At 41.0% G+C, this 21,450-nt stretch overlaps 1 protein-coding gene across 3 annotated transcripts in view; it reads left to right on the forward strand.

The window, feature by feature from the left end:
* DIRAS2 (DIRAS family GTPase 2) overlaps nt 1-10,163 on the forward strand; it is a 29,978-nt gene extending 19,815 nt beyond the window's left edge. For all 3 annotated transcript variants that reach the window (XM_053296624.1, XM_053296625.1, XM_053296623.1), the window contains one exon: nt 4,805-10,163. In XM_053296624.1, coding sequence (XP_053152599.1) covers nt 4,844-5,443 — 600 coding nt within the window. In that variant the 5' untranslated portion in view covers nt 4,805-4,843 and the 3' untranslated portion in view covers nt 5,444-10,163. The remainder of the gene's footprint in view (nt 1-4,804) is intronic.
* The last annotated feature ends 11,287 nt before the right edge of the window (nt 10,164-21,450 follow it).

Genomic DNA, 21,450 nt, shown 5'->3' on the forward strand with positions numbered 1-21,450 from the left:
TAATTGACATGCTCAATAAATTGATTAAATTTGCATACATTTGCATTGCACATGAATAAAACACTAGTTTTAAAGCAAATATATACTTTGTTATTCCTGTTTGCTGCCAGGAATACTCCCTGAGGACTGCACAACCCTCGGGGACATATTCCTGGCAGTGAACAGGCCTTTTGTGGGGAAGAAGCGAAGCAAAAATAGCTTGCTGGTTCTCTCCACACACACCATGCTGTGAGGCAAGTCTGCAATGGTGCTTGTGTCCAGGCTCACTACAAGAGTAAAGCTCTTGTTTTGCTCTTTTAAGGCTGAGAAGAACGTGAGCCACTGAATCCAATCAATTAACAGGATTACAAAAATGGCTATTTACCTCCCTGGACAGTCTCCAATACACAAACCTGCAACAGGATTTCTCCTAGCCCAGGCAAACAGAGGGTGGAGTGTGCAGTTGGGGCTGTATTTAAGGGGACAGTATACAATTAGTTCATTGTGCCTGAGTATATTCACAAATGCAAAGACTATAGGATTAGAGAAGCCAACTGATGCCTTATTGATATGGAATTGTTGGGATCGGGCCCAAATGCTAGCCACTGAAATAATTCAATTGTTAAATTTCTTATTTTAAGACAAGGACAGGTACTAAAACATGACCACACAAAAAATTAATGAATAAGAAATGTCATCAAAAAGCTGTATGGATCTTTAGTTGTATACATTTCTCCTAGCCTTGGACAAATGCAGTTAGGCTCCAAATAATGACATATCTGTATGTTCATTTTCATTTTTTCTCACTAAAGAACATCTTGTAAACCTGGTGCTTCTGTGATGTATGTATCTAGCTTTGGCTTTCTCTGGAGCTTTGTTGCCCCATCTGCCTTGCATTATAGTCACAACTACAAAACTATTAGTCCTCACTGTTGGTCTTTCCTACTATGTCTAAACCAGACTCATACTCAGCAGCTATCTCTTAGATTTAGTCAGTGTTATCCTCCGGGGAAAATGTCCTTCTAACTGCCTACACTTTTGTTTCTTCCTGTAGGCTGCATTATGACATGAACTAGACACCTACTTTCTCTTTGCCTAGCAGAGTTTTCAAATAATTCAGCTAGGCAGCAAGTTGGCTTTTAATTTAAATTTTTCTTTAGGCCCTAAATGTTTCCAGTTTTGTCAAGATGGCTAGAGACAGGGGCTGACATCCATACTAGTGTACCAGTGTAGCACCAGAGTTTCTGAAGAGTTCCAAACAAATGCTGCACTGCTGCATGCACAAGGGGATTTAGACAACCTCCTCTTCCCCTGGAAGCACTCTGTGCCATTCAAAAATATTTATTTTATTTATTTTTATTTTTTACATTTTATATCCCACTCTTCCTCCAAGGAGCCCAGAGTGGTGTACTACATACTTGAGTTTCTCCTCACAACAACCCTGTGAAGTAGGTTAGGCTGAGAGAGAAGTGACTGGCCCAGAGTCACCCAGCTAGTATCATGGTTGAATGGGGATTTGAACTCGGGTCTCCCCGGCCCTAGTCTAGCACTCTAACCATTACACCATGCTGGCTCTATCTAATATGTCTATCTAATATGTCCTTGAGGGCTGTGCAATGCTCAGGGACATATTTTTGGGTGGCATAGAGTGCTTCTGAGGGAACAGGAAGTGGATGAATTTTGCCCTCCCTGTTGCATGAGTGGTGGAGCTGAGTTAGTTGAATTCTTCAGAGCACTGTTGCTCCTCCCATAACACTGTTGCTTCATTAGTCTGGCTCTCAGCCAGGGAGTCATTATTTAGAGAGCAGAGATAGCAGGATTCCCTGCATTCCATTCCCTGTTTGTTTAGTGGATTCTCCCTGTCCTGCATACCACTGCTCCTGAATTCTGGTTTAACAACAGTTTCTAAAGTTAAGTCCAGAGGTACAGCACATACACAGTTTTGCCACAGCTTTCCATTACTTTGGTATATTTGCTCTGTGCCATCCCTTCACATTACCACTATACTTGTGTGCATTTACACAACACTGAAAAAACCACCTTGATGTGACTGTCCATATGATACATCAAACATCTTTCTGTGTTAGATGTACTGTGCAGATCATAAAGAGATGGGGAGAAGAAACAAATGATCCAAAGGAACTGGATGCTGCAGCAGTCTGCACATTTTCTGTATTGTGTTTGTAGCATGTTCTGAGGGCTGTTATGTAAGATAAAGTTAATTAAATATTGAAGGTTATCTAATAGAAGGAGGCCAATGAACATCAGAATAACCCATACTAACTAGGCAAAGCAGCATCATTTAAAGTGGTGGCTTTCTTAAATTTAGCAGCGGGGAAACAACTCATCCCAGAACAGCATCCTTTCAAAGTCACTGTTGCTAGTGTTTCCCTTGTGCTTCATGGTAGCTTTTTGAGTGCTTTGGGGAGAGGGGGCCATTTCCTCATTCCTTTTGCTATGTAAGCTGCTTTCAGAACTTGTTTTGGCTGAAAAACAGAATCAGTTATAATCCACAAGAAGAAGAATTCTAAAACCCTTATTTACAAATCACCACTGGATTTAAACAAACCCAATAGCATATGTTTTGTTTCAGTTCACACAGATGGCATCACCCCCATTAGAACATTTGTGAAACCAGGGTGACTATTAAAGGAAGGAATAGTGGCTAACATACTGCACAACAGTACATGCACCTTGTGACATGTAACAGTTGCACAACAATGTTGCACAAATGTCAAGATTGGGTAAATGTGGATGTACAATTGACAGCCACTGGAAATAATAACCATCAGTTATTTCCAATGGGCATCAAATTGTGCAAACATTGCACAGCAAGGTACATGTAACATTGCCTCAGTATGTCAGCCAGTGAGCATATCCTCACTCCCTCTCCACACATGCATTCCCCCAGCTACAGTGGGGAATAGGCTGGTTAGTTAGTAGAATTTTTACCTTACCAGATTTATTTGGTTTTCCAACTTTACCAAGAATATTGTACGCTATTATCTTGGTAAGGCAGACAAGGTGGCCTTTTGTCATTCCATAAAGATGCAAATACCATCCAGATCTAACAAATGGCTCATTTCTCACAGTAATATTTGTTTGGCATACTACCTAAGCAATAAAAACTTCACTGAACCAAGTATATTCTTCCATTAAAAAAATATTCCTCTGAATGAAAATAAAACATATTCTGGAACATTTTTTAAAAGTCTTTTTTACATTTGGCTCTGTTGTTGTTTAAAATAAGAATAAATCACATTTAAAAAACAGGAGGAGGAGAGTAGGCAAGAAATAAAAACGTCTACATAATCTTAAAAATAGTATTATATCCAACTGATGATAAAGAGAAAAAAAGATAGTATACTTGTTCAATCAGATAAATGATGCTTCTGGTCCAGCAGCCATTTCCCCACAGGGACCACACAGATCCTTCTGCGAAGCTCACTGGCCCTGAGGCAACATCCTATCTCCTGTTGTTTGCCCCATCACTGGTATTCAGAGGAATACTAGCACTGAACCTGGAGGTGCAATTTAGCTATCATGGCTAACAGTCATGAAGAGACCTATTCCCATGGTTTCATCACCTTTTAAACCATTTCAGTTCCAGTCTACATATGCAGCAGAATGAGAAAGGAATGAGATGGCAGAGTCCTGAGATGACAGAATGGACTGTGCCACTTCAGACTGCAGGTGAAGGATCACAATTCTAAATTCTCCACTGTATAAAACAAAACCTTCATGCACAAAGGCACAGCATGGCAAATGGGAGGCCATCGTCTTTCACTCTAATGATCAGTTTTCTACTGCAGTTTTTCCTCCTCCTCCTCTCCTCCTCCTGTTCCTCTGCCTCCTCCTTACCATCACCACCAAGCATTAAAATATGGCAACCCATGCCTACAGTCTGCAGTGATACTCTCTACACTGAAACCCCAGGATTCTATCTCCTCATCCTGCTCCATTTGTAGACCAGGTCAAAGTCCCAGATCAGCATAGTATCTTGTAGTAGTTTCATCAGCATTATCTTCATATTCCATAAGATAATTATCATGTTTTATGTGATAGGAATCTTCCCCCCCCTGTCCTGATCAATTATAAATCAGTTTCATTGTGAGACCCTGAGTTCTAGTGTTTTAAAAGAAGCCAATTTCTATGCCCACTTTTTTTACACCACACATAGTTTTATAAAAGTCGATCATGTCTCCCATCATCCCCCCACCGCTGCCTAAGGTTCACATGCCTCCTATCTCCTAGCATAGTTGTCCACCAGGGCGATCACACACAGGGACTCCTCCAATGTATAATGTGTGTCGTGCAGTCATTGTGGGATTCATAGTGGCCAGGAAAATGAATCCTGGCCTCAGATCAATCTGCCCTGCTCCATGCTGTATGGAGCAGGGCTGATTTTGTGGGAACATGTTGCATGGAGCAAGGCTGATTGTATTGGTGGAAGCTGCACGTTTCCACTAACAAAACAACGATCATCTGGGGAGAAGGCAAGGTTTGGGAAGCCCCCCCCCCACCTGCCCACCCGCCACTCATTGTGTGAATGTCCCCAGCATCTACCTCTCTACATAACTGGTCAGTAATTGCCCCTTCCATGGCACATAGGCCTGGAACTCATGTACTCAATAGTAATTTACATGAATTTATTGATATGCTTTGGATTAGAAGACTGACATCTAAAAATGAAATGAAATATCTTTTCCATCACTTGTATATTCCATATTATTATCCAATAACATACTTCTCATTTCTCTTATTCTGAATTTCTAGTAAATCATGTATGGTTAATATGTGATTTTTACTTTTCTTTCTCACACAGGTTTTCTTCCCTTGTTGAGCATCACGTACCTTGAAAAACATGCCTGAACAAAGCAATGATTACAGGGTGGTGGTGTTTGGGGCAGGAGGAGTTGGCAAAAGTTCACTGGTCTTGAGGTTTGTCAAAGGCACTTTCAGAGACAGTTACATCCCTACAATTGAAGACACCTACAGGCAGGTGATCAGCTGCGATAAGAGCATATGCACTTTGCAGATTACCGACACAACAGGGAGCCATCAATTTCCTGCCATGCAGCGTCTGTCTATTTCCAAAGGACATGCTTTCATTTTGGTCTATTCTGTCACAAGCCGGCAGTCCCTGGAGGAACTCAAACCTATTTATGAACAGATCTGTCAGATTAAAGGGGATATAGACAGCATTCCAATCATGCTGGTGGGGAACAAGAATGATGAGGACCACAACCGAGAAGTGCAGACCAGCGCTGGAGAAGCCATGGCCAAGAAATGGAAGTGTGCCTTTATGGAGACCTCTGCCAAGATGAACCACAATGTGAAGGAGTTGTTCCAAGAGCTGCTGAACTTGGAGAAACGGAGGACTGTGAGTTTACAGATTGACGGCAAGAAAAGCAAGCAACAGAAAAGGAAAGAGAAGCTGAAAGGCAAGTGTGTTGTCATGTAAAACCAACAGCATCATGGAGCAATCATCTAGATTCATTCTTCTGACTGTATCAGGTTACAGATCTGTAGCCAATGTGAGACTGTTTTATTAAAACCTATTTTGAAGGAAATGTAGTAGAATTAAAAAGTGGGGTAAAAATACTACAGTCCTTTCAAAAAGTTGCCCTTTTATAAGTTAGCCATTAACACACAAAAAAGTTCCAAAGAGGCAATGGTACCTAATTTCAAGATCATAGAAAATAACAATCCATAACTCCCACCAGCATCATTACCACCATCTAAGGACTGGGAGTTAATAATTTTAAGATGTATGCTAATGCTATGTGTAGATTCATGAAAGATGTATTTATCTATAAAATATACATCTGAAAGTATAGCAGTGTTTAGAATTGAAGTAAAGTATTCTTCTTGGATTGCAGGTCTCACACCCTGTTGTGTCTTCTAATACTAACCTTCTGATACTGATACTGATAAACATTGTTTGAGCTATGTGGGGTGTATCTCACCTTTGTGATCCATTTAAGATACCAGAGGAACTGCTGGCTGCATTTACAGGCCTCAGTATATGCAGTTTCAAACAAGTTTTATTCTCCTAAACAAATAATCAGAACACATCCCCTTTCCAAGTAACTCAGTTCAGATGTTGCTGATTAGCAGTCCAGGATAGCATGAAAATGCATGGGGATAGTGAAACACTTTTGTCCAAAGGGTGAAATTTGCAGGACAAGTTTTTATAACACTTAATTTGCTATATATCTCTTATATTTATCTTATAACACAGAACCAGACTAGTGATGTTTTATTACCCAAAGTCTTTATAATTTATATATGGATTTCAGCTGAATTACTGTCAGGAATGATAAGACGAAATTTTCCAATCAGGTGGTCTAGGAGAAAGTGGATGTTTCTTTGTCTTAAGCAGGGGTTCTCAACCTTGGGTTCTCAGATATTGCTGGACTATAATCATTTCCCAACAATAATGACCAAAGAACACTGGGAATTATAGGAGTTGTGGTTCAACTATATCAGGGTGGGGACCTAAGGTTGAGAACCCCTGGTCTGAAATGTTTGCTCATCTGTTCCAGTTAATGACTGGGCAACAACATTTCCTCAAAGGAGCTTCCCATACTGATAAAAAAAGAGCCTGGCTGGATCAGGCCTAAGGCCTATCTAGTCCAGCACCCTGTTTCCTCCAGTGGCCCACCAGATGCCTTGGGAAGTCACACAACCAAGAGATGAAGGCATGTTCTCTCTCCTGCTGCTGCTCTGCTGCAACTGGTAATTGGAGGCAGCCTGCCTCTGAAAAATGGAGGTAGTCTATAACCATCAAGATTAGTAGTCACTGATCTATTTGTTCTCCATGAATATGTCTAAGCCCTGTTTAAAGTCATCCAACCTGGTGGCCTCAGTTAATCCTAAATTGTACAATCTGTTCAAGGAGCGACCCCTGGGGGGGAAAGGACACAGTGTACCAAACCAACCTGTTCATGTGTGGATTGTGACCCCAGGATACAAGCTCGAATTGCCCATATCTCATTTGCAGACAGGTGTAGGTTCAGGGCAGGCAGCGTATGGACAGAATATGGGTAATACAGATAGCCCTGTGGCCAGCGTTCATTTTTAGGTGGCAATCACATTTCTAGGTGGGTCTTGCTTTTTTGTTTTTGTTTTTGTGAGGAAGATATAAAAGGCAGAGAACTCCCCGCTCCCCCATTTTTAATACATTGTTCCCCTTCTTAAAACAAGTTGCCATTATTTACATGGAGGCTGTCACCATCATATCACAAATTAAAAAGCCTTTTTAAAAAAAGTCCTAATTGAGGTGAAGCAGTGCTCTAGGAGAGACAGTGAACTTGTTGACCCACCCTGGACTCAGGGCTGCACAGGTCTTTGATACAGTGGATGAAACTTCTGCGCAGAAGTACGTTTGCACTCCAGGGCATGAATCAAAACAGAAACATAACCATTAAATATTACTTTGTGATGAAAATAGATCCAGTTATAGGTTTTCATGGGCAAAGCTTCTGTAATCTGGTCTCTGGGAGTATCACCATGCAGACTTTTAAATACAGATCACAGCATCTACAGGGAAGTCTGTATGACAACAGGAAGTAATCAAGATGGGGGCAGGGTGTCATTTTTTTAAAAAATGGTATGAATATTGCATAGGCTTTACTTTGCACCAGAATGGGCTATGTTGAAATAGAGCATATTAACATTTTGACAAGTGTGTATTTCAAAAGCTGGGAAATGCAGTTAAGTGTTTTTAAAAATAGCATGCATGTTACATTTTAAATGTCACTGAATAGCTGTTTAAATGCATCATTCACTTTTGAATATCCACTGCTCGTGAAGACTTTAATGCTGTACATCCTTTAATCTCAGCAGCCCTTTACACAAATATAGAGCATTACAGAGAAACAAGGACCAGCAGCAGAAGGCCACAGGGCATTTCTGTTTATCTTGTGTTCTTGAAGTGGAAGTGGAACCTTCTTCCATTTTTTTGGATTGTGAAGATAAACAGGACACACATCATCTACCAACTTTGCAGACATTCTAAGGAATCTATCTATAACATGTCTATATTGCCAAATCATAAAGTCTCATGGCAGTTTACAAAAAAATCTAATGAAGTTGAACCTGCCATTATGATGTCGCTTCCACCTTCTACGTTCATTTTACCCAAGCGAACGTCTTGCATTCACTGGAACAAAGGAGCAGGCATTCATCCTACCTGAATGCATTCATTCTAGCCCTTCATTCAAAAGGGCAAGAGATACATTCTAAAATGTGGTGGAAATTGATCTGACACACAATGTTCCGTACACATAAAATCTGTGTACAGTGTGCGCACGTACAGACCTGTACATAGTACATGCAGTTATTTACACATTATGTTCAATGTGCATACATCAGTACATACTGAGAGTGTCTGTACCCAGGTTCACTTTCATGAACACAGGTACCATAATTTAAACAAAAACACATACTAGCGTACAGACACCTGATGCACATACAATATAATGAACGAACAGGACTCAAAACATTTGTTTTCAGGACAGAGAATGTGTGTCGAGATCACTTCCACCACACGTTGATCTGTCCTCACCCCAAGAATGCTTCCATCATGAAAGTAAGACTATTTTTAATTTTATCTGATTTCACTGCACTGGGATTTCTTTCACAAGCAGGTATTTTAAAACCTTTTCTACACCAATGTTGAGTATCTCTCAGAAAATCCAACTTGCATTTAGCAGGGAAATAATTCATTATGTAATCCCATAATTGGTTTGTTCTTTTTGCAAGCCAGTGTTTAAGTGAAGTATTTCAACTAATGCATTTGGAACACCATTAAGAAAGTAGGAAACCAAAAGAAAGAAAGAAATTCCATTTGTAATATAGTGTAGCAATCTGTCATTAAAATAACTGGCTAGGCACAGCATATGCTTATGTGCAGTGAATTGGGAGCTTGAACAGGACCCTCAGGGCCAGCATGTGAAAGATGCCAGAAGACATGTGGCTTTCTTTTCAGCACTTTCCTGAGGCCCCGAGCATTTCAGTCAGTGCTTCAGCCCTCTACACATTCTACTGACTTCTCACTGGCCTGTTTGCCATGGCTGTAGAGGCTAATTGGACTAACTGCAACGCACCTCTGGGGCCTCTCTTGGAAACATCCACTTTCTGCATCCCACATCATACTTGTGCACAGAAGCTTCTTCTGAGAACCAGACAGCTGGACAGGAGTGCTGCCTTTACAGTCCTGTAGCTTTCCATAACTTAGAGGAATCCCACAGAATATCTTTGTCCTAGAAGAGCCATGTACTTGCAAATGCATAGAATCCCTGAAGAGGAAGCCAGTACAAATCCTTCTTAACTTCACTGCGGCCTATATTATATAATGTGAAGAGAGGTTTGTCTAATCCTTACATGCTGTCAATGATTGCAGTCCTAATCCATTTGTACCAGTGAAATCTAAGGAATGAAATGGAAGAATCTAACCAGTCTAATTAAAAACAGTTTCAGATAATTTTGCAACTTAGGCTCGGTCAAATAAGTCACATTTAGAAGCTATCTGTTAAATGTAAGGACAATAGTCTTTTTGTTCCCCTTTGATCCCACTCTTGTGAGAATAAAATAAGCCATGATTCTGTTTCATGGCCTTGCATTTATCAGTGCAGGGCTAGCACAGAAGCAATAGTTATTCCTGGACCAGTAATGCTAAGGAGGATATATTTTATATGATACACTACTGTTGTCCTTCCTTGTAATTTATAATAGATTTTACATATCTGTTTATCAAAAATATTTGTTTTGCTATAACTGGTACAAGGATATTTTGATAGACAAAGAACACTCTTAGGGGGGAAACTAAGTTATACAGCTTTATTATATTTTGTGGTTTATTTCCAAGTGTAATGCCAATAGACATACAATGTTTGAAAATGTACACTAATAAGATGACATGTTTAAAACTTTCAAGAAATTTCAGCATCATGAAAATGTAACATGGACAAGTATGCTGTCCACAAAGCATGAATTTTATGTGTGTGTGGAACATGTTAAGATATATAGTTATCATTCAGATGTATTTATTGTTGCAATTTCATTATCTAATATTTTATTCAACAGCAGATACATGTAATTTATGCTGACACGTTTCTATGTTTCCTGTGATATTCTGTATATAAAATATACAAAATAAACATTTTAAATTACAAATGGGTAAACTGCCATTGCCTCATAATGGTTGGGATATGGATTTCCTATTGACTGGAGAAGAACTGGGAAAGCTTTAGGATAGACACACCCTGTCAAATCAGTGATAAAAATGTTACTGCTGGTCTTGTGGTAGCAAGTATGAATTGTACCCTTTGCAAAAGAGGGTCCACCTTGGTTTGCATTTGGATGGAGACTACATGTAAGCACTGTAAGATTGGATGGGACCATAGCTCAGTGCAGGAACATCTGCATGCTTGCATACAGAGTGTCCCATGTTCACTCCCTGGCATCTCTAGGTAGGACTGGGAGAGACTGTAACCTTGGAGGACTGCTGCCAGTCAGCATAGACCAGCCCTGCTCAACTTAGCCCCCCCCCCCGGCTGTTTTTGAACTACAACTCCCATAATCCCCAGCCACAGTGGCCAATAACTAGGGGTTATTTATTTATGCATTATTTATTTATGTATCCTATTTTTATACCACCTGATGTGTAATTCTCTAGGCGGTGTAAAAAATTTATGTTAAAAATCACAAAACACAATAAAAGCAATATAAAACAAATTCTTGAAATTATTAAAATTCTAATTAAAAGCTTGCAAAGAACAGGAAAGTCTTGAGGGTCTTCCTGAAAACAAATGAGAAGGAGATGCTCTTATTTCAGCAGGGAGCATATTCCAAAGGCCTGCAGCCACAGAGAAAGCCCAGTCCTGAATTGCCACCAGATGAGCTGGTGGCAACTGTAGCCAGACCTCTCCAGAAGATTGTAGAAGGTGGGAGGGTTCATGACAAAGGAGGTGGTCTCTTAAATAGCCTGGGCCCAAGCCATTAAGAGCTTTATAGGTAATAATCAGCACTTTGTATTTCACCCGGAAACATATCGGCAAGCAGTGTAGTTTTTTCATAACCAGTGTTATATGGCCCCTTCTAGTTATGAGAATTGTAGGCCAACAAATGACTTGATTAGCAAGCCAGAGGTTGCTAGTTCAAATCCCCGCTGGTAGCAGTGGTATAGGAAGACACTGAAAGGCATCATCTCATACTGCACGGGAGATGGCAATGGTAAACCCCTCCTGTTCTGTGTTCTGTGGTCACCAAGAGTCGACACCGACTCGATGGCACAACATCTGCCAACATCTGTACGAGGGCCAAAGTTGAGCAGCCCTAGTGTAGGCAATACTAAGATAGATGGACCAATGCTCTGACTAGGTATAATGCAGTTTCCTATGTTCCTTTCAGCTACTTTCAGGCTCCTTTTAGCTACATCTCGGGCCCAAGTTATACATTATAGGGACATGCACAGATTTTGTTGACTTATGGGATCCTAGCAACATGTACTTTGAAAACCCATGACATGACAGCACTGTATTAGCCTTTTACTGCCCCGCTACAAGCAGCAACCAATGAGAGTGTGTGAAAACACTAATGTGGTGATATCATTCATGACATCTTTAAGCTACACATTATTGGGGCGATGCAGAGGGAGGGAGAAATGTGGATTGGCACCACCTATGGGTCTCCCCAATTTGTTCTCTTGCATTTCCCCTTAACATGTCATTTCAGCCTAAAAGTGCAAATCAGCAATAAATAACTTTGTCACAGCCAGACATGCAAAGCAGTGTGAGATGTTTGGTGTGAGCAGTGTCAGCAGAGTAATACCATCATCCCATCTGGCAAAAAAGGCTATGAATGAAGCATCTATTATATATGGATTTCACTGAAGCTCAATCATTCAGACAAGCCCGATCAATAAATAATTGTGATTTTTGCCATGCTCGGCTGAAATATAGCAGGCAAGCAGAAATACATCAACTGGGTTTTTAGTTTCCAATCCTTAGTAAGTCATAAGTTATTCCTATAAGCTTGCGCATTCATATGTTCATACTGGATATCATCATAAGGAAGACCTTTGAAAATAACACATTTGCATTCTGCAAGAAATACCAGTGAGACAAACACTACATTCCTTTGCAAACATGCTTTGGACTTATTTCTTGGAAGTAAATCCCACTGAAATCAATAGGACTTACTGGAGTTAACATTGATCAAGCTAAAAGGCTACAATCTTAAATATGCATACAACTTGCCTTACGATAGCAATTGGTTTTACTGTGATTATTGATTTTCACAAGCCATACTGCTGCTTTATGTTTTTATATGTGTTTTTCATCTTTTTCTTTATACTGGAACACTTGTTTTATTGTTCTGTCACTTCCTGTTCACCATTTTGAGAAGATACTTTATTTTTAAAAACAGTATATAAGCATTTTAAGTATCCAGACCAACAACATCCAGACTAATGCATTACAAGGTTTTGCACAAGCAATAGCTTTTCCTGATCTGCCTTTCCCTCTTCTTCCCCTGATGTACATCTCTGAGGACCTTACAGGTTTCAGGGACATATTTTCAGGGAGACCAGGAACAGCAGAGGAAAGGTGGGATCAGAAAAATCTCGGCATACACAAAACATTCTCATGTGAGGGCAGCATTAGAATGGATGCTGCCCACTGTCAACAAGCATGAGCACACTTTGGACACCTGGCAAGAAGAGTTCTCAGACTGGCTTCTTCTCTCTTACAGTAGCTCCAACCAAATTTTATTTCTTTCTCAAACAAGAAAAATGATGACTAGGTGGAATACTAAATTGACAAGTCCCTTTAAACATTAATACACTTTTGATTTAAATATTCATAGATATCTTTTTCACATCAACTGAAATCTCAGTGATTAGTGTGTGAAAGTTTCTTCGTGGCAGTTGTTTCTATTACAATTTACTCCTTGATCACTGAAGTACTACTACTACAAATATTTATATAATGCTCTTCAATCAAAGTTCTCAAAGCAGTTTACATAGAAAAATAATACATAAATATGATGGTCCCCTTTCCCCAAGGGGGTCACAATCTAAAAAGAAACATAGGAAGATACCAGCAACAACCACTGGAGGGTTGGGTGAGGCCAGTTGCTCTCCCCTTGCTAAATATAAGAGAATCACCACTTTAAAAAGATGTCCCTTTGCTCACTCAGCAGGTAATTCCTACATTCATCCTAAGTCATAGCAGTTTGCCTGAGCTAAATGGGAATCTCCAAGGGCATTGAGCAAGGCTGTAGTGAGGTAGGAGTGTGAACTCTGGGACAAAATGTCACCACCGCCACTGTTATCCTCCTCCTCCTCCCCACAGCTGGAGGCCCCCCTCCCTCAGGGACCCGGGGACATTTGTTCCCCCTTGTTCAATTGTTGGCCATGGATGGTAACCTTCTCTAGCATTATGAGCTAATAATAATAATAACAACAATTAATAATAATCCCCCAGTGAGGCACTACCTTGACGTGGTTGTGGGGCTTGTGTGCTCTGATGAAGGTGAGAGCTATGCCAGAGGTCCAACCATACTGGACAGGTCTCACCAGAGGAGCCAGACAAAGAGTGCCTCTCCCATCAACAATATGGTGAGATGTAACTTTAATAAATCTATACTGGATCGGCCATCGCCCGGGTCAACAAGAACCGCGCCAGGAGCTATAGTCCCTGGACATCTGGTGGCAAGTGGGCTACAGGACTCAGGAACTTCAGTTGAGCAACCAGGGCTGGAGACAGCAAAGCTACTGGAAGAAATGTCGCTTAACCGAAAAAAATATACAAAAAATGCCAACAAGGAAATAATGACCTGCTATTACAAGTCTAGTCCAACTAGAAGAGGTTATTTAAAAAGAATGTACCAAATTTGGAAAGAGAAGCATCCAGATACAGAAATAACAGAACAAAGGCTAGCAGACCAGAGAAGATTCATAATAAGAAATAAAGTATTCACAGGAGTTGAGCTGGAAGAACTGCAAAGAGCAACACAGGCTCAAGATATGGAAGAAGAATTACCACCAACTGAAGCAGTTGCTCAGGCGCAGATGGAGGAGGTGTTGGAAATAGAGGATACCACCGTTGCTGAACTATTTCAAAATCAAAACCAGGCAACCTCCCCTTTGCCTTCACCTCAAAAACCCAAATGCCATTTAACAGAAAAGCAACAAGAACTAAAGCAAAAAATAACTGAGCACATGAACCAAACAACCACCAGGGTTCGACTTCCCACTCTAAAAACAGTTGCCAAAAAACAACTTGCTCAGGCATTAAAAGATGTCAATGCTGCACTTGCAGAAATAACAACCAAGAATTTGCAAGAAACAAACCAACTAATGTACAGTGCAGCAACAATAACAACACAAGAGCTCGGATATAAGATCAGTGGACCTGAAAAAAAAGAAAGCAGTACATCACCTAAATGGAAGATTCGATTAGAAAATAAAATCTCCAGGCTTAGATCAGATGCTAGTAAATTGATAGATATGAAAGACAAGAAACTGAAGAATGAAAACACCAAAAAGTATCTGATCCAAAAATACCACCTAGATTCAAGGAAAATTAGAGAAGTCCTGGAAATAATAAAGCAGCAAATAACAGCAGTGTCAAAGAAGATTAGCAGATATGAAGCCAGAATTACACAACACAGGCAGAATCTCCAATTCCAGTCGAATCAGAGACGTTTCTACCAAAGCATAGAAGGAGAAACTGCAAGAAACGTAGAAACACCAAGTAAAGAAGAAACAGTGCAATTCTGGCAGAAATTATGGGACAATCCAATAGATTATAATAAAAAAGCAGGCTGGATGAAAGAGATCATAAAATGTAACCAACAAATGCAAGATCTAATAACAACACCAGAATTAATAAGAGAAAGAGCAAAGAAAATTAAAAATTCGACTGCGCCAGGCGGCGATGAACTGCATGGCTTCTGGCTTAAACACCTAAGAAGCCTTCATAAACAACTATCAAAACAGTTCAATCACATTATGAAAGGCGGTGATATTGAACAATGGCTAACAACTGGGAAAACCCAACTCATTATGAAAGACCCAGCAAAAGGTGCAGTTCCAAGTAATTATAGACCGATAACCTGCCTGCCAACCATGTTCAAATTATTAACTGGAATAATAGCAGATGAAGTGATGCAACACTTATTAACTAACAAACAGCTTCCAGTTGAACAGAAAGGAAATTGCCCGAACACTAGAGGCACAAAAGACCAGCTGCTGATTGACAAAATGATTTTAGAAAACTGCAAGAGAAGAAAAACCAATCTAAGTGTTGCATGGATTGACTACAAGAAAGCCTTTGATTCATTGCCTCACACATGGATACTAAAATGTTTAGAAACAACTGGTGTCAGCAAAAACATTCAGATATTTATTAAAAAAGCAATGAGCATGTGGAGTACACAGTTAAGAATCAATAGCGAGGCACTTGGACAGGTTAGCATTAGAAGAGATATTTTCCAAGGGGACTCACTATCCCCTCTATTGTTTGTAATCGCCATGACCCCACTTTCACAAATACTAAACAAAACAAGCCTCGGATACCAAACATCTAAAACATCTAGTAAAATCAACCATCTGCTGTACATGGACGATCTGAAGTTGTATGGAAAGTCCCAGTCAGAAATCGAATCACTGCTAAACACTGTCCGTATATTCAGTAGCGTTATAACAATGGAGTTTGGACTAGACAAGTGTGCTGCATTAATAATGAACAGAGGGAAAATAACAAAAACAGAAGGAATAGAACTGCCCAATGGAAGCAAGATCAAGAACCTGGAAGAGAAAGAACCTTACAAATACTTGGGCATTCTCCAGGCTGATAACACCGCACACACTGAAGTTAAAAGAAAAATTGGAAGTGAATACATCAGGAGAGTCAGAAAAATCCTCAAGTCCAAACTCAATGGCGGGAACATCATACAAGCCATAAACACCTGGGCTATACGTGTTATCAGATACACTGCAGGAATAATAGACTGGACCCAGGCAGAGTTAGAGACGCTAGATCGTAAGACCAGGAAAATCATGACCATCAATCATGCTCTGCACCCCCGCAGTGATGTAGATAGGCTCTACGTCCCTCACAGCTCAGGTGGAAGAGGAATGCTGCAAGTCCATCAAACAATAGAGGAGGAGAAAAGAGGCCTTGAAGAATATATAAAGGACAGTGAAGAAGATGCACTTCAAATGGTCAATAATGAGAAACTATTCAACACCAATGAAACAAAACCGGCCTACATAAAAGAACAAGTCAAGAACCGAGCAGAAAAATGGAGAAATAAGCCCCTGCATGGTCAATATTTACACAATATAAGTGGAAAATCAGACATCACCAAGACCTGGCAATGGCTTAAGAATGGCAACTTGAAGATAGAAACACAGGGTTTAATACTGGCTGCACAAGAACAGGCACTAAGAACAAATGCAATAAGAGCAAAAGTCGAAAAATCAACCACAAACAGCAAGTGCCGCCTTTGTAAAGAAGCAGATGAAACAGTGGACCACCTGATCAGCTGTTGTAAGAAGATCGCACAGACTGACTACAAACAAAGGCATGACAAGGTAACAGGGATGATACACTGGAACATCTGCAAAAAATACAAGCTACCTGTAGCCAAGAATTGGTGGGACCATAAAATTGAAAAAGTTGAAGAAAATGAAGATGTAAAAATATGATGGGACTTCCGACTACAAACAGACAAACATCTGCCAGACAATACACCAGATATCACTGTAGTCGAGAAGAAAGAAAAACAAGTCAAAATAATCGACATAGCAATACCAGGGGATAGCAGAGTAGAAGAAAAAGAAATAGAAAAAATCACCAAATACAAAGATCTACAAATTGAAATTGAAAGGCTGTGGCAGAAGAAGACCAAAATAATCCCAGTGGTAATTGGCGCCCTGAGTGCAGTTCCAAAAGACCTTGAAGAGCACCTCAACACCATCGGGGCCACAGAAATCACCATCAGCCAATTACAAAAAGCAGCTTTACTGGGAACAGCCTATATTCTGCGACGATATCTATAACCATTGACAATAAAATTCTGGCATCCCAGGTCCTTGGGAAGGACTCGATGTCTGGATAAAACAAAGCAGTCAATAACACCTGTCTGCCTGTGTAAACAAGAAATAATAATAATAATAATGATAAATGGAAAAATAAGCCACCACATGGTCAATATTTGCACAATATAAGTGGAAAATCAGACATCACCAAGACCTGGCAGTGGCTTAAGAATGGCAACTTGAAGAAAGAAACAGAGGGTTTAATACTGGCTGCACAAGAACAGGCACTAAGAACTAATGCAATAAGAGCAAAAGTAAAAAAGTCAACAAGAAACAGCAAGTGCCGCCTTTGTAAAGAAGCAGATGAAACAGTGGACCACCTAATCAGCTGTTGTAAAAAGATCGCACAGACTGACTACAAGCAAAGGCATGACAAGGTAGCAGGGATGATACACTGGAACATCTGCAAAAAATACAAGCTACCTGTAGCCAAGAATTGGTGGGACCATAAAATTGAAAAAGTTGAAGAAAATGAAGATGTAAAAATATTATGGGACTTCCGATTACACACAGACAAACATCTGCCACAAAATACACCAGATATAACTGTAGTCGAGAAGAAAGAAAAACAAGTTAAAATAATCGACATAGCAATACCAGGGGATAGCAGAATAGAAGAAAAAGAAATAGAAAAAATCACCAAATACAAAGATCTACAAATTGAAATTGAAAAGCTGTGGCAGAAAAAGACCAAAATAATCCCAGTGGTAACTGGCGCCCTGGGTGCAGTTCCAAAAGACCTTGAAGAGCACCTCAACACCATAGGGGCCACAGAAATCACCATCAGCCAATTACAAAAAGCAGCTTTACTGGGAACAGCCTATATTCTGCGACGATATCTATAACAACAGCAACAACATTGACAATAAAATTCTGGCATCCCTGGTCCTTGGGAAGGACTCGATGTCTGGATAAAACAAACAAGTCAATAACACCTTTCTGACTGTGTAAATAAATAAATAAATACCTATTATTATTATTATTATTATTATTAATAATAATAATAATAATAATAATTCGATTTCTATACCGCCCTTCCAAAAAGAAAACCCAGCTCAGGGCGGTTTACACAGAGAAATAACAAATAAATAAGATAAGATGTATCCCTGCCCCCCAAAGTCTCACATTCTAAAAAAAGCACAAGATACACACCAGCAACAGTCACTGGAGGTACTGTGCTGGGGAGGGATAGGGCCAGTTACTCTCCCCCTGCTAAATAAAGAGAATCACCACGGTAAAAGGTGCCTCTTTGCCCAGTTAGCAGGGGATATAATCAACCTAGGATCCAGGGGTATAGCTATAATTGAGTTAAAGGGTTCAAAGAACTTGGACCCCAGATCCTGAGGGGCCTCCAGCTCCATTAATCCCTATTTTCTTCATCTCCCTCACTCTGAGGGGCCGCCAGAGAGAGGGGTAGACATGGGTCCCAAGCTACGCCCCTGCTGGAATCAAATGTTTGCCCTCTAGAAAATGCCATAAAACATGCTGGATCCATTCTAGAAAGGATAGAGGGCAGCACCCCCAGAGGGCATCTCACCAAGTCACTGGGAAGCTCAATGAGTGTGCAGGCTGGTGTTCTGCTTCTAGAACTCTGGGTCAGGTCTTGCAATCCTTTGAAATGGGGAGGCAGTCTCTGCCCATCTGGCAGTCTGGGGTGCAAGCCCTGACCCTTGCAACCCAGACTGCTAGATCTGCAGAGATTGCCTCACCACTTCAGAGGCCTTGTGCCTGTATAGCTAAGCCAATGCATGCTACATACAGTGACTGAGAAGCTAACTAACACCATGAATAGTTCTAGCCACAGCATGCATGTAGTGTGGGCCCCCATGCTAGTCCCTTTGCTTCTGAAGCACAGGCACTCTTGCGCAAGAGTGCAACTATACTCTGGAAGTGCTCTGCTACAGCAGAAAATGCCCCTGACTTTTAGGGACGTGTTTCCATTGCGTTTCCAGAGTCTTGGGAGAATGCCTAAAATAGTTGCACTCTTGCACAAGAGCACCCATGGTTCAGAAGGGAGCAGAGTTAGTGCTGCTCTTGTTAGAAGTACTGACGCAGCATGTCACTCATTGATTTCAGGGTAATTTTCTTTGCTGTTAGCTGTGGAGAGCATTTTATCCAAATTGAAAGGGCAGCACTGTTTATAAGCAATATTTGTGTCAGGATATCTGTCTGGAAGGAGCTAGTTCCCTCAATATTTTGATAACTGGATATATTATAGTTTCTTCCAGTCGCATTTTAAATCTGGAAGGAAGCATCTCTTCAGCAATAGAGAGGCTGCTCATTGTGCCAGAATATAGCAGGTGGCATTTCAAAAGTAAACAAGTGTTAACAACGTAATCTAAAAAAAGATTCCTTTCTAAATGAGCATCCATACCTACACCTAATTTCAATATTTCGTTATCAACAGATTATTTCCTGAATATAGCAAAATAGTAAACTGTTCCGCTGTCTCACTTCCAGCAGTGTCACAAGATAACACAATACTGCCCTGTCATGTGTGTCAAAAGACTAGAAACAATAAATATGAATCCACATTTGAACACAGATCACATAGGAAATAAAACCAAATAAAATATTATTGTCCTGTCCGTGACACTCTATGGATGCAAAAGCTGGGGTTGGAAGAAGCAAGATAGAAAAAGTATTGATGCTTTGGAACTTTGGTGCTGGAGAGAAGACTTTTCAGGATATCATGGACAGCCAAGAAAACAAACAGATGGATCAAAGAACAAATCACTCGAGGCACAAATGACCAGGCTCAAACTATCATACTTCGGACACATTATGCAAAGATCCAGCTCCCTCGAGAAATCCGTAATGCTGGGAAAGGTTGAAGAAAAGAGAAGAAGAGGACGACTAGCAGAAAGGTGGATAGACTCAATTACGACAGCAATGAATGCACCACTGAGAGACCTTAAAGGCCAAGTTGGAGACAGATCATCCTGGAGAGAATCTGTCTCTGTGGGCACTAAGATTTGGCACTGACTTGACGGCACTTAATCAATCAATCAATCATCCTGCCCACAAGACATCTGGAAGGCAGAAAGGTAGACTGCACTTGCAGGACCCCAGATAGCTCTGAGTGAGCAACTTGCTCCAAAGAGGTCCAGAGCTTGACTGAAGCCCTGAATACCCCTAGATCCAGACTGGTAGCTGTGACATCCCATTCCTATGTCAGTCTTCCCTTCTCCTTGTATGAGCAGCTTCACTGCTGCTGTGCTGCTTTTTCCAATGCTCTGCTTTCACTGAGATGGGGAAAGTGGGAGGGTCTCAGGCCACATAATTTTGCGAAATTGCTTCAGATGGGCTTAGTGAGTTATCCACATTATTCTTGGTTTTCTGGTGGGTGGGTGGGGGGGGGGCTTGGATAGTTTCTGAGCTAATCTGAGGCTAACTTTCAGATGTTCACCTATCTCTACCTGATTTGCAGCTGTGTGTATGTAGCAGCTCCATACATGCTGCTGAGTGTGATAATATCCATTCATGCACCCATCAAGTAGATATATCTTCGGGATAGGTAGAGCAAAACAGGGACTTATATTGAATCTCTTATTTCCTAAAATGGCAACCATCTTTTAGGAACATAGGAACATAGGAAACTGCCATATACTGAGTCAGACCATTGGTCTATCTAGCTCAGTATTGTCTTCACAGACTGGCAACGGCTTCTCCAAGGTTGCAGGCAGGAATCTCTCTCAGCCCTATCTTGGAGAAGCCAGGGAGGGAACTTGAAACCTTCTGCTCTTCCCAGAGCGGCTTCATCCCCTGAGGGGAATATCTTGCAGTGCTCACACATCAAGTCTCCCATTCATATGCAACCAGGGCAGACCCTGCTTAGCTATGGGACAAGTATTGCTTGCTACCACAAGACCAGCTCTCCTCAGCAGGGGATGCATATGTAGACCAATCATGTATGGATCTTACCCCATTTCAAACATCGGCACTCTCAAGCGTAACTGCAAATTGGTTCAGATATAGTTCGCAGTAAAGCCTCCCCATAAACTTGCAGTAAAGCCTGCTGTGTGTAAAAGTCCCTGGGAGGGAGCTGGCCTGTGAAATGGCCATAGAAGCTCTGCCCCCCTGCCCCCGCCCCCCAGGCTCAACCAGTCATGGTGGGCTGCCGTGCTGATGCCCAGGAGGAGGAGGAGAGACAAAGCACCACTCCCAGCACTAGGCAGAGGGGTTGACTCATTCTCACAAGCAGCCAAGCCTGAGCTTGGCTGCTCATGAGAACTGCCAGGATCCACGCAGATCCTGGCAGCTTCATGGCCCCAAACCCAATACTGAAGACCAGCTCTTAACCAGCTGCTGGGATCATGCATCAGTGTGAGTTGCTTGCAGCTTATGCAGACGCA

The sequence above is a fragment of the Hemicordylus capensis genome, chromosome 2 (genome assembly GCF_027244095.1).
Source record: "Hemicordylus capensis ecotype Gifberg chromosome 2, rHemCap1.1.pri, whole genome shotgun sequence".
Classification (NCBI taxonomy): Eukaryota; Metazoa; Chordata; class Lepidosauria; order Squamata; family Cordylidae; genus Hemicordylus; species Hemicordylus capensis.